Source organism: Ailuropoda melanoleuca, chromosome 12 (genome assembly GCF_002007445.2).
Source record: "Ailuropoda melanoleuca isolate Jingjing chromosome 12, ASM200744v2, whole genome shotgun sequence".
NCBI lineage: Eukaryota > Metazoa > Chordata > Mammalia > Carnivora > Ursidae > Ailuropoda > Ailuropoda melanoleuca.
In genome coordinates, this window is record NC_048229.1 from 9,229,966 (window position 1) to 9,243,930 (window position 13,965).

At 51.6% G+C, this 13,965-nt stretch overlaps 1 protein-coding gene across 7 annotated transcripts in view; it reads right to left on the minus strand.

The window, feature by feature from the left end:
• Positions 1 to 13,965, minus strand: part of HECTD4 (HECT domain E3 ubiquitin protein ligase 4) — a 187,781-nt gene that overhangs the window by 15,901 nt on the left and 157,915 nt on the right. For all 7 annotated transcript variants that reach the window (XM_034638583.1, XM_034638580.1, XM_034638584.1 and 4 more), the window contains 7 exons: positions 11,728 to 11,858; positions 11,238 to 11,443; positions 9,493 to 9,672; positions 5,307 to 6,613; positions 4,111 to 4,318; positions 743 to 966; positions 503 to 654 (listed from right to left, as the gene is read on the minus strand). In XM_034638583.1, the coding sequence (XP_034494474.1) occupies positions 503 to 654; positions 743 to 966; positions 4,111 to 4,318; positions 5,307 to 6,613; positions 9,493 to 9,672; positions 11,238 to 11,443; positions 11,728 to 11,858 (2,408 nt within the window). The remainder of the gene's footprint in view (positions 1 to 502; positions 655 to 742; positions 967 to 4,110; positions 4,319 to 5,306; positions 6,614 to 9,492; positions 9,673 to 11,237; positions 11,444 to 11,727; positions 11,859 to 13,965) is intronic.

Here is a 13,965-nt window from a genome sequence, read left to right on the forward strand (position 1 = left end):
TCTCATGATCCTGAGATCATGACCCGAGCCAAAACCAAGAGTCCGATGCTTAACCGGATGTGCCGCCCAGGTGCCTCTTGGCCATTTAAAATTTAAGAAAATAATACATATGCATCAACAGAAGGTTATGCACTTAACGGTTATAAGTGGTGTGTGGGGTAATCACATTTTTTTTCCCAACACGATTTTATAGTTTTTCCATAATAACTATGTATTATTTGTGTGGTTAAAAGAAGTCAGATTTTTTTAAAAAAACAATTCTGTACTTTTTGGATGGTTTATGACTTCACGCCAGTCTACTTTTGTCTGCCTGTGTGGTCCGGATTTTACTATACTTGTGGATAAAATGAAGCACTCTCTTTCAGTGGATGAAGCCAGGGACCCAAATGACAGAGCCACGAAGAGGAGCCGGGGGTCTGCTCCCAGAGGCACAGAAAGCTTCGCAGGAAGCCTCGGAGGCGGCGGCCCCGGGTGCCCCGCCTGGCCCACCCCGGGTGCGCACCTGACACTGCTGAGCACAGCCTTGTCCTTGGCGGGCGGCTTGGTGATGGGCCGCTTGGTGCACACGACCTTCACGGGGTGCTGCTCCTTTCCGCCTTTGCCGTACTTGCTCTTGTCGAACTTGGGTTTCGGCACGCCGTACTTCCTCAGGATCTGTGGGCAGCACAGGGACAGAGGGGTCCTCAGGATCGGCCCAAGGCGCAGCCGAGGCCAGCACCAGCACGGCGGGATGGGCGGCTACCTGCGTGAGCTGGTCCTCCAGCACCTTCTTTGGAGGCCGGACGTTGGTGAAGAAGAGCTGGAGGAGGTTGCCCGGCGTTTGGGAATTGATCTGCTCTTTGCTAAGATAAATGTCCGACACTTTGATGGGCTTTGCTGGTGTGAGGCTCAGCATCTGCTCGGAATGGGCACAGCTCTTAAATATCTCCGTGAGCACCTCCCTGGCACCGGGCACCAGCTTCTCACCTGTTATAAAACGGGGAGAGGACAAGACCATTCTGCCGCGAGCGTGCCACGTCAGGGTACGCCTCACAGCTGTGTCTCAAACAATTCGGTTTTGCACGAAGGTATGCACCACAACCTGGTTTCCCCTCCAGGGCGCACCCCCCAGCAATGCACCCAGCCTTCTCTTTGCAGTTAGGTGCATTCCTGTGACGTGGGACATGAGCCACTCCCGGGCCAGTCTGCTCTCTTCGCGCTCACCCCCACCACTGGCTGCACGGAAGCGACAAGCCTCTGGGAGAGCTGACCCCAGCGCTCGCCCTGGATTCGTCCACGTGCAAGAAACACGCTTCTATTGGGCCTGAGCCACTGTAGTCTTAGGGCTACCGAGCACGGCAGTTTCATCCACCTTAACACGTTTGTGATGGGCAGTTCCAAAGGAACACAAGGACACGGAGCCTGCAAGTACTGTTGGCACAAAGCCCAAGTTGTCAAGCAAGTTTCAAAGTATTAGAGAGGATGGTTCAAAACTGGCACAATGACCGGGTGGGAAAAGAAAGTTCTCTCAGATGGAAGAAAACTGTCCCCAAGCACTTTTGTGCTCAAACACAAAAAGGCCCCAGCAGCCCATCAGGACCCCATCTGACTTGCTCATCACTCCCTTCCCCTTCCCATTCCCCCCACCCCCGCAGCCTCTCTCTGCAACACACCACAGCCGCCCCTAGGGCAGGCCTGGCTGTGGGAACCGGAGCTCAGAGGCCTCACGGGCCTCCAGGCTGAGAGTGGGGGGCGTCAGGTGCGCAGAAGAGGTGGCCAAGCCCTAAGAGCTGACTCAGTAGAGCCAAAACTTAGTCTCTAGAAAAATGCGTGTGGCCCTAATGTTGCCAGAGACCGAGTACCTTATGTGGAAGGTCTGACTGTAAGAGGATCGGGAACTCGGTCTAAATTCCATTTCAAAGTACGAAAAGGCTGGCAAACCACGAATTATGGCAGGAAAAGGCCTCAGATCTTACACCAGTCATCCCCTGTGGGCCACAGAGCGCCAAGGGGCCAAATGCACTCTAATAAGGGACTGGGGCCAAGACCAGGGTGAGGAGAGCCCGGCAGCCCCCTCAGGGGCAAGATTCCCCAAAAACTCAGTAACAATGTAGTGTTAAAAAAAAGAAAAAAAAATTAATACAAAAAAACCCCCCACACAACAAGCAAAATATCAACAGTACTGTGCCAAGCCACATTAAAGCCTGCTACGGAAGAAATAATCGGTAATACTGATCCTGTCTTTAAAATTTTACGATTTTGTTCATCGCAGATATTTTGCATTAATTTTGACTTCTATAAATATCCAATTAAAATATTATTTATCTGCAGGCACCTGGGTGGCTCAGTCAGTTGGGCATCTCCCTTTGGCTCAGGTCATGATCCCAGGGTCCTGGGATCGAGTCCTGCATCGGGCTCCCTGCCCAGCGGGGAGTCTGCTTCTCCCTCTGCCTCCTACTGCTCCCCACTGCTAGTGTCCACTCTCTCACAAATAAATTTTAAAAATTCTAAAAAAATATATACATATATATTGTTTATCTAGCTTATTGAGATTTTTGGAGCCCATTAAATCTTGTGCCCAAGGCCTCACTTACCTCACCCCTGGTCCCGGCCCTGAGCGAACTTTTCAAAAATTTTATGACTGGGGGATAAAATTTGAAGCCAACAATAAAATCCATATTCAGTATTACATTTTTGTCCTCCTAGAACAGAAAAATTCTACAACTCTACCATGAAATTTCAAACAATATTAAAGACTTAGAAAAAAGGACATGGATTAAAATTTTTGAGCAACACTAGAACAAAATAAAAATGACAACACAAAGGACTGCAATCATAAAAAAAGAGAAAAACTGCTGTTTCTGGAGCGGAGCTCAGAGCAAGCTGCTGGCCTCAGGCAGGGGTCTGCTGCTTGATTTGCTCAGCAGGGCCTCGGCGCTGCGTCCTGGATGAACGCTCCCCATCGTCTGAAAGAGGTGGGGACGCCAGACAGGGTCCACACGCAAAGAGCCATCAGAATGACAAAGTGGGACTTGTTTCTTCCCCCAGAATTAGCGTAAAGGCAGAGGCACTTACTGTCCTCGGGCATATGACCAAATGATTTCCAGCAATATACCTGGTACGTTCTCCTCCATAGGACAGAACAAAATAAATACACCTGAACTTGAACAAAGGGAAGTCTGGCTAGACAAAAAGCAAAATGGGACTTGAATGCGAGTCCAATTTATTTTATTTTTAATTTTTTAAAAGATTTTATTTATTTATTTGACAGAGATAGAGACAGCCGGCGAAGGAGGGAACACAAGCAGGGGGAGTAGGAGAGGAAGAAGCAGGCTCACAGCAGAGGAGCCTGATGTGGGGCTCGATCCCATAACGCCGGGATCACGCCCTCAGCCGAAGGCAGACGCTTAACCACTGTGCCACCCAGGCGCCCTGCAAGTCCAATTAAAAAAAAAATTTTTTTTAATTTAAATTCAGTTTGGTTAACATACAGTGTAGTATTAATTTCAGGGCAGTGATTCGTCAGTCGCATATACAAGCCCACTCTGGAGCCCAAAGCAGGCTGGGAACGGCCCTTCCGGGCGGTCTCGGCAAGCTGCGGCACAGCGGGCCAGAGGCAGGGGGCCCTCCTGGCCCTCGCGGCTCTGACAGTTCCCATGAGCCAAGCAAAGAACGTCTGTCCCATCTCCCCAAGGCCCCCTGCATCATTTCTCAACTTTCTCACCCCCAAGTGGGCCCCCCAAATTTCCTTTCTCAAGTAAGATGTTAAAAATAGGGCATACTGGGGCGCCTGGGTGGCACAGCGGTTGAGCATCTGCCTTTGGCTCAGGNTCTGCCTTCGGCTCAGGGCGTGATCCCGGCGTTCTGGGATCGAGCCCCACATCAGGCTCCTCCGCTATGAGCCTGCTTCTTCCTTCTCCCACTCCCCCTGCTTGTGTTCCCTCTCTCGCTGGCTGTCTCTATCTCTGTCCAATAAATAAATAAAATCTTAAAAAAAACAAAAAACAACAAAAAAAAAAAAATAGGGCATACTGGGTACAGAGAGAATAGAAAACTTTCGCTCTTTGTGTTCTGTAAATTTAAAACTGCTCCCCCAAAAGTCTATTAATTAAAAAAAAATCCATAGCCTACCTTTAATCGACTTATCACTGAAGTAATCTTCCAACCCTGGGCTCCCCTGAGTGTCAAACAGACTCTGATTTACTACAGAAACAGTGAGAATCTCTTCGGTTGACATCTCCATCAGTTCATCTTCACCATCCAAACTTGACAAACCGATCAAGTCATTATTGTTAAATAAACTTGCTCGGATTTTCTCAATTTTGGCTCGTGATCTTATCTGTGTGAACGAAGAAAAGGGTCAGGATTGGAGTAGAGGAAGGACTTTGTTTTCCTTCCCACCCTTCCCTGAAACTCTCTCCCTGTCTTCAGTGCTGTGAGTGCCGCCTGACTCCCGTGAGCTGGCCTTCTTGGGAGCATCTCGGCCACACGCCAACAGCAGTAACTTGGAGGGGAACATCTCAGCCGGAATGTCTGTTGCTAAACCCTGACCAGGTCTGTGGCTTTACTCCGATGCCCAGGGAGCTAAAGTCCATGCTCAGATCCGAGAAAGCCCCCAGGAAGAAGGTGCATACATTAAGACAAGTGATTCCAGGGAAGAAACCAACCATTGGGTTCTGGAATTCTCCTGTCAGAGCTCTCTGGGAGAGCAAAACGATACACACACATTCCCTTCTAGTGCCCTCCTCTCCATATCCAGTAACGGGAGGACAGTTTTACTCTGAGCCTGACTCCCCTTACACAAGGGTGAAGACACGGAATGCAGGATTTCTAAACAAGGAGGCCCAAGAAGCAGAGGAGATCTTGCAGTGGAAATGTGGCCTGAAAACTCAGAATCACCTGGAACAGAACGGCAAGTCTGTGTTCATAAGGATCAGTGAAGACCCCTCCTGCCAGTGGAACGTTTAGAACCACCCAAATCCACACAAAGATATACCAGCAGGCTTGAGCTGGAGTGCACTTGATAAAGCCCGCCCACCAGGGAAGGTCAGGCCCCTCGAATCCCTCTACCCCCTCCTATACTCAGCAACAAAATGCGTCTACTTCAGCCATCGGACTTGACATCACTCTTCGAGATGTGACCTTAGACACAGACACTCAACATTATATGTCCTGGCAGTTTCCAAGAGCTGCCTCAGGGAGCTCCCTAGGTGCCCCAACATCACTTATCATTAATCCCCCGGAAATACTACTGGGAGGTTTCAAGAGGCTTGGGGGATTCAAGCCGCTCATGATTTTAGTGCTTGCCAAGCCGTGAGCGCCGTTACCTCTACGACCGCGAAGCCTTTGATGGGGCGTGCTGCGAGGGGCTGGTTGTCCAGGGACGTGACCGTGTACATGGAGCCCATGTCCGACACAGAGGCCGTCTCTACGTTGTCCAGCGGCTCCCCCAGGCTGCCCAGGCTGCCCAGGCTGCCAGTGCTGCACAGGGAGATGTCTAGACTCTCCTGGCTGGACACCACGTGGGGATCCAATACGCCAGGAGCGACGGGCGGCTCGACGCCCGGGGGCAGAGGATCCACAGAGAGGTCACTGACTGTCTGCGAGATACCCTGGGAGCTGCAGATGGAGGCCTGACTGGTGGAAGCGGACGCGCTGATGCTCATGGCAGGGGTTAGGCTGCTGGACGTGCTGACCTCCAAGCTGTCTGCACTCGGGAAGCCGAGGGTCTTCTCTGGCTCAGCTTTGCCGTCACCACCCTCAGCCTTGTCCTTCGGCTTCTTGGGGTCCTCGTCCTGCAGGGGGATGTAGATCTCATCTTTGAAGACCCCACCATGGGCATTGCAGGCCTTGCGGATAGCACCTCTGACGATGCCCTCGTCCAGGTGCGTGGGGATTCCAGAGATCACCAGCAGGCGGCTGTGGGCGGTGGGGCCGACCAGCGCCTGGCAGGCGTCGGCGATGGCGTCGCTCGTCACCCCCAGCCCCTGCGGCTCCTTCCTGGTGAGGTGTCGGAGAATGATGAGCAGGGTGAGGGCTCGATGGAACCACAGCATGTCCTCCGGCTTGCTGCCCCCAATGCTGAGCACAGCGGCGTCGGAGTCCACCGAGCGGGACGACTGGCGCTTCCCGGAGGAGGAGGCCTTTTCCCGCTTCATCTTGACTTTTTTCCTCTTCGACAGGAGGCTGGGGCTCTGCGGCGTCTGTCCCGGGGAGGAGGACGAAGAGGACGATGAGTCGCTGAGATTTGGGGCGGTCGTTGAGGTCACCCCGCTGGCTGTGACACTCATGTTGGTGGGCAGGGTCACTTCGGCCACCGCCAGGCAGCCTTCCATGAGCGCGTGAAAGTACGTAGAGAACCTGCCCTGGTCCGTGGCCGCCGCCGCCCCCGAGCCTCCACACGTGCTGCCCGACACCCAGCTCTGGGTCTCCTCGTCGTACAGCTTATGGAGCTCCGACTGCAGCGCCATCAGCATGGCCAGACAGGGGTTCAGCTGGAGGGCGATGGAGGAGGACAGGCCAGCGGGGTGCTTCCTCTGCTCCAGCGCATGCACCGTGCGCAGCAGCTCCGCCAGGAGATGGAAAACGAGCTCCTTCACACAGGCCGCCATGTCTGTGGTCCACAGGAAGTTTCCTGAAGCAAATATAAAACAGTACCAGCAGTGGTCACTTATACAGCACGGGCTCCGTACCAGGTGCTGTTCCCGTTGCTATGTTATTCATCCCCAGCTCACCAATGAAAAACCAGAATCTCTGGGGCGCCTGGGTGGCTCAGTCGTTAAGCATCTGCCTTTGGCTCAAGTCATGATCCTAGGGTCCTGGGATCGAGACCCACATCAGGCTCCCTGCTCAGTGGGGAACCTGCTTCTCCTTCTCCCTCTGCCACTCCCCCTGCTTGTGCTTTCCTGCTAGGTAGGTAGGTAGGTAGGTAGGAAGGAAGGAAGGAAGAAAAGAAAGGAAGGAAGGAAGAAAAGAAAGAAAAGGAAGAAAAGAAAGAAAAGAAAGAAAGAAAGAAAAAGAAAAAGAAAAACCAGAGGCTCAAAGAGCTCAAGCCTGGCTGGTTACCTCCAGAGCCTAAAGCCTTAACCCCTGGGCCGCATGATCGCACAGAGCCGGGTTCCATGGCTCACACCAAAAAATCATTTTCTTTCTTTCTCATAAGGTTATCAAGCAAGTTGGTGACAAGTCATGAGAACAGTATTTCCCAAACCATGAGATGCTTGCTACTGGGGACACACAATCCAATTTTATCAGAAAGCCCAGAAATACACACTGACAAGGTATTCCTTTTTTTTTTTTTTTTTTTTTTTTTTTTAAGATTTTATTTACTTGAAAGAGAGAGAATGAGCGGGGAGGGGAGGCGTAGAGGGAGAAGGAGAAGCAGACTCTTCGCTGAGCAAGGAGCCTGATACGGGACTTGATCCCAGGACCCTGGGATCATGACCTGAGCCAAAGACAGACACTTAACCGACGGAGCCACCCAGGCGCCCCAAGGTATTCCTTTCTAACTCCTCTTTCAGGCCTGATTCTGTCAACAAGAAAGGCTTACGGCAGGGCTGGTACATCCTTGACAGAAAGTGGGCCACAGACCCAGAGCCTCTGACAGGCAACAATGGTCAGTATTTCCTACTGAAAACTATTGTATAGTTAACCTCCTAGTTATGGCAAGGCTTACTACTTTTCCATTTAAAGTGGCAACATAAAGTTTCCTTTAAAATCGAAGGGGTTTTTTGGTGTTTTTTTTTTTAAGATTTTTATTTATTTATTTGAGAGAGAGTGGGAGAGGGCACGTGTGCACCTGCAAGCAGGAGGAGAGGCAGAAGGAGAGGGAGAAGCAGGCTCCTTGGGGAGCAGGAAGCCCAACATGGGGCTTGATCCCAGGACCCTGAGAATGCAGATGCTTAACCGACTGAGCCACCCAGGCACCCTAAAATCAAAGTTTAAAAAAAGGAGAAAAGAGCAGATTGCCAAAAAACCAAATCAATAAATGCTGACAGGCATGACTTGCAGACATGGAGGAAATCACATAAAGATGGCATGAGAAGGACTGAAGTTCAGGAAATAGGGTCTAGAACAAGAGGGGTCACAGGTTTGTACCAAGATCCCCCTTGTGCCAGACACACATCTTAAATTCACACTAAGCTGCCTGATCTTAGGGGCGACACTGCTTCATGACTTTAATTGGAAATGAACTCACGCTGCTCGTGCCACGTGGGTGCTCAGGAAGCCATTCACAGACAAGTGCCCACGCGGTCAAGCCCTCTGAGGCTCATGCCGCCTCCCCTCCCTTGCCGTTCCTCTGCCATTTGCCATTTATGTAAGAGGACGGCCTCAGAAATCTCCTCCACCCAGACCTCGAATGGTGGCCCACGAGCGAAGACTGCCCACAGACCTCTCCTTCCTGTGGTGGTCCCCACTCCCCTTCCCTGATCCTTCACCCAAGGTATTTTAAAGAATGTCATTTAATTGCCAACATTTAAAAACTGGGAAATTCACTTCAATACCTACATTACTGGCTTTTCTTGAAATAAAAAGTAATAATAGCTGGCAGGACTGGGGCCACCTTCTCCTGCAGCAAGGAGTGACAGGCTCAGGGACTGGCAGAGCACGGGGTGCCCTGGCCCATTCTCCTATTTCCCCCATTTACATCATCTGTGTGACCCGAGGGCACTTCAGTTTGCAACATCTTTTCCCCTCCAATATCATAAAAAGTCTCAAAAAAGAGGGAAGTTGAACTGCTTAGACAATAAATACCTGTACGCTTACCACGTAGGTCCTCCCATCAACGCTCTGAGGTATTTGCGCTTATGTACCTGCCTATCTACCCCTCTATTCACCCAAAAACTCATCTTAGTATTTGATTATTTCAAAATAAGTTCCAGATATTAGTCTGTTTTATCCCTGAACACTTAAGTAGATGTATCATTGTTGCTCAATATTACTTTAGAATTTGAGGTGAATTTACATATAAAATGTACAACTCTAAAGTTTACCTTTTAGGAGTTTTACCAAAATGCAACCCCTTTTAAACCTTTCAGGAACTATGAAGTCATAATGTTTGATTTTGCAACATTATTTACTCCCACACCACCTTTTACCTCCAAAGTTACAAAAATGCATGTATTTGTGTTTTAAAGCAGGATAAAATTAATCTTATTTTCATGGGTAGTTGCCACCCCTCAAAATAATGAGAACACCCTGCAGTCATGTGTTTAGAAGGCTAGGCTACAGGGGCGTCTAGGTGGCTCAGTTGGTTAAGCATCTGACTCTTGGTTTCGGCTCATGTTATGATCTCTGGGCCCCTCTCACCCATGCTCTCTCTCTCAAAATATATAAATAAATAGATTTTAAAACAACAACAAGCCTCGGCTTTACCCTACCGTCAGCTCCACAAGCCCTTTTCAGATGACAGCAACCCAATGAGAAGCCACCAGCGGGCAAGCGCCTTCCTCAGGCCCTGAGCTAGCCCCCCCAGTTCCCCCAGGCCCAATCCTGAGAGAAGGTAAGCCTTACCCAGCAGCTCCACAACTTGCAGGAGGACAGAGGTCGGGATGGTGTCGGGCTCATCTTCGGCTCTCCCTTCTCCATCCTCTGATCTCCAGGACAGCAGCTGCTCGGCGAAGGCCATAGCCAGAGGGAACTCCAGGGGCAAAGAATGCAACGCCAGCACGGCCCCCGGAGGCGGAGACACCCCTGGAAGAGCGGCCAAGGAGGAAGGCTCATAACTGGCAGCCTGTGATCCAATTAAGCCCAAGGAAAGGACCCACCAGGTGTGTGTGGAAGAACAGGGCTGGAAAGCCAACCTGCTCGTCAGCTGGAGGCGAAAGGAAACGTAACTCCCCCTCACTCCAGACTGAGTCAGCTGCAGGTGCAGGAGGGCCTGAGGACATCCCCCCAAAGAGTCCATTTGTCAGTGTGACAAGGGGACAAGGGCAGCGAGGAGAATGGGAAGGATAAATATTGCCCAGCTGGTTAGATACCAACCAGCCTGATGAGCCAGCATGGAAATACTAAGTCAGACCTTAAAAGATGGTTCACTGGAATATAATAACAAATAATTAGCCGTTTGGTGTGGCTGCAATCCCATGAGACCATTAAGCTTGTATCTGGTTACAGAGCGGACCAACAAGGGGCGCCCCAGACTAGCACTCCCTTGGGCTTTGATTTTCTCTTATTACCCTGTGTCACTGCCATGGTCTGAATCTGGCCAGAGATGCTGCAGTGAGAGGAAAAAGGCCCTAAGGCCTGATCCCCCCTCACACCCACACTGCACCCCAAGGCCAGCTACAAGCCCTGAGCAGACATAAGTCAGGCCATCAGGGGCCTGGGGATCTTTGGACAAGTCAGGAGGTACCATGCAGACTGGCCTGCATTTTGGGGTGACCATTTATATGGTGATAACTGAGGAATGAGAGGACAGAGATCTTCTGTGTATTATAAAGTTTACAGAACAGCCAGTATAGACAGAGCACTATGAGAAAAATTGGCCCTAATGAAGAAATCATTAAGTTGTTTAGCAAAGTCTCCTTTCGTTTCATTCCCTAAAGATGCAAGGTCTCTGGGACAGGGGCTGTGGAAAAGCCAAGGCCCAATTTTTGCCTGGAAGGTCAGATACATTTCAGAATTGTCTCTAGCAAACACAGGTCCATCCTTTCCTGTCAAACACGACAGGAAGTGCAGTGGAAGTCTGTTCTGTGTGTTTTCTCGGAAACAGGTGGCCCCGGTGCGTGGGGTGCACAAACGGGGGGCAGCTTTGGGATCTGCAGAGGTGGACCCCTCCCCTAACCCTAAACCCACGTGGGCTTAGCAAAGAATTTTGGGTAGACGAGACCCACTGGGCCTCCCAGCCTGGCCACCCGCTGTTGACCACGGAGACGGGGGACAGATGCTCGCAGTGGCCTGCACCCCAGAGAGCCACTCGAACATGAGAGAATTCAGTTTTAATGAGCGCTGGAGGAAGGCAGCTGGGGTTACTGCCACTAAAGGACCGTTCTGTTCGGGTCACTCTAAACAACGCATGCTCGCAAAAGGAAAGGAAATCCCCACTGACGTCTGGGCAGCATCTGCCAGGCCTACCATGGGCAGGAAAGGCGCTCATTTCATCTCCTCTCCTAAAATACACTGTCCCAAGCACTTCTGTTCTTGACTGACCAGAAAAGGGCACACAGCAAGGTACAAAATCCTTTCTATCTTCAAAAAGAAGGAAAGCCTAAAATGACTTCACACCGTTCTTACCAAGCACTAACTCAGAGACATACCCAGTTTGATGTGGACCTTGTCTGTGGAGAGGATCACCGAGGGGTACTGGTTGGCAGTAGGCGGCGGCGTGAGGCCGGTGTTGGCTGGAGATGCATCCCGTGGGTAACAGACGGCCTCGATCAGGTTCAGCTGGCCATTCCGCTTGACCTTGTGGCCAAGCCCGTACACGAGCACCCGTGCCCACGGCGCCTTGTACAGGGAGGAGCTACAGAGGAAGGGAGCAGGGTCAGTAGAGTCCGGCCGCTCATGCCAGGGAGGAGACGGAGGGTAAGAAGTGGGCATCTGGGAGTCATTCCCACCACATCTTAGAAGATCGTTCTTCAGAAGGACGAATTTCCCAAACATGGAAATATGGGAAGAACTACAGACTATATTCAAATACGGTGTGCGTTAAAGAGTAAAAACAATTCGAGTTTTTCTTTGTCAGTTTCACCAGACTCCAGTTTTCTTTTCTCTCCCATTAGCTCTCTGGGAGAACAGGCAACTTACTCTTTGCGGAATCCAGACTGACTTTCTTTGCAAGACACGACGACAAAAGCCGCCCCCGGGAAGTTAACATCCATGTTGACTTTGGACTCTGAAATCGGGAACTCCTCAGAGGGGAACTGCTCGGGTGCTGTCTGCAAAGAGATTGAACAAGGAAAGCCACAGGCCACACACAGGAGAGCATTTCATCCCCCAACTCCCAGGCAAAGCACGAAACCAACGCATACGCAGTCACAGGCCCCGGGGGACGAGAAAGCCCTCCGGGAGGAAGGTCGCTATGGATGGGACACAGTGGGAAAGCCGTGAGGAAAGGGAGACTGGTTCAGCAGGCACTAGGGAGGTTGGGGAAGAGACAGTGTCACGTTTAGTAAGCCAATAAGACTTCCAATTAAAAGTTATCACCCCGGTTTGGGGACATTAAAGCTTTAGACTTCTACCTGCAGGAAAGAGCAGATCTGTTTCGTCAGCTCCAGCAGGCTCTCCTCGCCCTGGTGCAGGGTCCGGGTGATGGCCACATTGAGCCACTCTCGCACGGTCTGGGAGCTGCCCTGGTAGAAGAGGTCTGTGGCCGAGCAGTTCTGGGAGTGGATGCAATGCTGCAGGGACTGTGCCAGGAGGATGGAGCTGGAGCTGATGGTGCCATCTGCGGCCGGGAAAGAAAAGCTACATTCACCAGAACCACAGAAGTCAACGGCAGGCAGAGCCTGGGCAACAGCGAGCAGCCTGCCCAGATAACCTGGATGGGGTAGCTCGGACATAACGTCTCAGGTAAGACATTACTGATCAGATCCTGCAGGCTGGCAGGTTGGAAGAGGGGGTTCACATCAGTGGTCTAAATCTTTCTTTTCTTTTAAGCAACAAAACTGTTTCCTAAAATAAAACCTGAAGTGGCGGCCCAAGTCTATTAAACAGGAATGAAGCTGCTTGGACACAGGGGTTCCCACAGCCTGACCTACTCGTGTGCCCTCGCCCCTCCTGAGCTGCCCCGAGGAGCCGCCAGGGAGTGTGTAAAGCCAGTGTTGGGTCATGAGTCTTGGAGCCTCTAAGTTCTTGGGGTGAACCAGGGGACCCCAACAGGTGCGTGCACGCACACACACACACACACACCAGCTGGGACCCCACAGACGGAAGACACCCACCAGGCCTTGGGTGGCGTCTGCCCTCTCACCTCTTGCTCCCATCTTAGTTGCTGGGAGTCCAAGGGGAGCAGGCGGAGGCCGAGGTGCTGGGGGAAGACAGAGGGGCCCCTCGGTCTTGGACTGGGCTAAGCAGCTTCATCGCTTAGCCTTCACCGGGTTTGCACACACAGCATCGGGCCTTGCCAAGGGCCCCAGGGTTTGCAGATACACGCAACCTGGCCCATTGACACAGCTCCAATGGAAGTCACAACGAACTAGTGAGGTCTGCTATGGAGCAGCTTGGTAAAAGGAACATCTTCCTTTCTGAACAATGCCTGCGAGAATGTCCGTGGCAACAGTACAGTGACCGGACTTCCTAAGTGATGTTTAATTTTCCTTGATCCACAATTTGGTTGGGAAGCTCAATGAGTGCTTAGCAGGTCAAGGACTAAATAGGTCATGTAGCATACTTCCATTTTCCAAAGTGAGCAAGCACTGCCCAGGTCATCGCGACTGTCCAGGGCTGTTTACCGACACTAGCCCAAAGGCCTGTGCCACACAGAGAGCCAGCTCCTCACCCCCAGTCTCCTGCCGGGGGCCGGGCTCGCTCTCAGGGCCGTCCCACCCTGAGCTGATGATCCCGGGGACAGCCCCAAGCCAAGGTTCACCTGGGAGGGGAGGAGCCAGGAGCTGATTGGACAGCAGCTGCAGGTGCTCCAGGGTGATGTCCCGGACGGCGGGGATGTGGAAGAGGCGGGTGAACAAGTGCGGCAGCTTCGGGGCGAAGATGTTGAGCAGGGCCATGCGGCAGTACAGCCTGGCCAGTGCCGCCTCGCACCGCAGCAGCTCTCTGCAGGGAAAGCGGAGACGCTCTGAGCGCCGGGGCTCGGGCCGGCCCGCAGGCCTCTCCTCCGGCCCTGGATTCTGCCCGCCAAGCTAGTCACTTGGGTCTTAAATAAGAAGTCATGTTTAAGTACGTTTGCATTTTCTCTACTCAAAAATCACTGTGGAAAAAGAAATGAAAAGAGAGGTCCGCACAAAACTCCTTCATGTATATTCACACGAGCATTACTCAGAGTGGCCAAAAACTGGGAACGATGCAGATGTGCATTGCGTGAGGAAT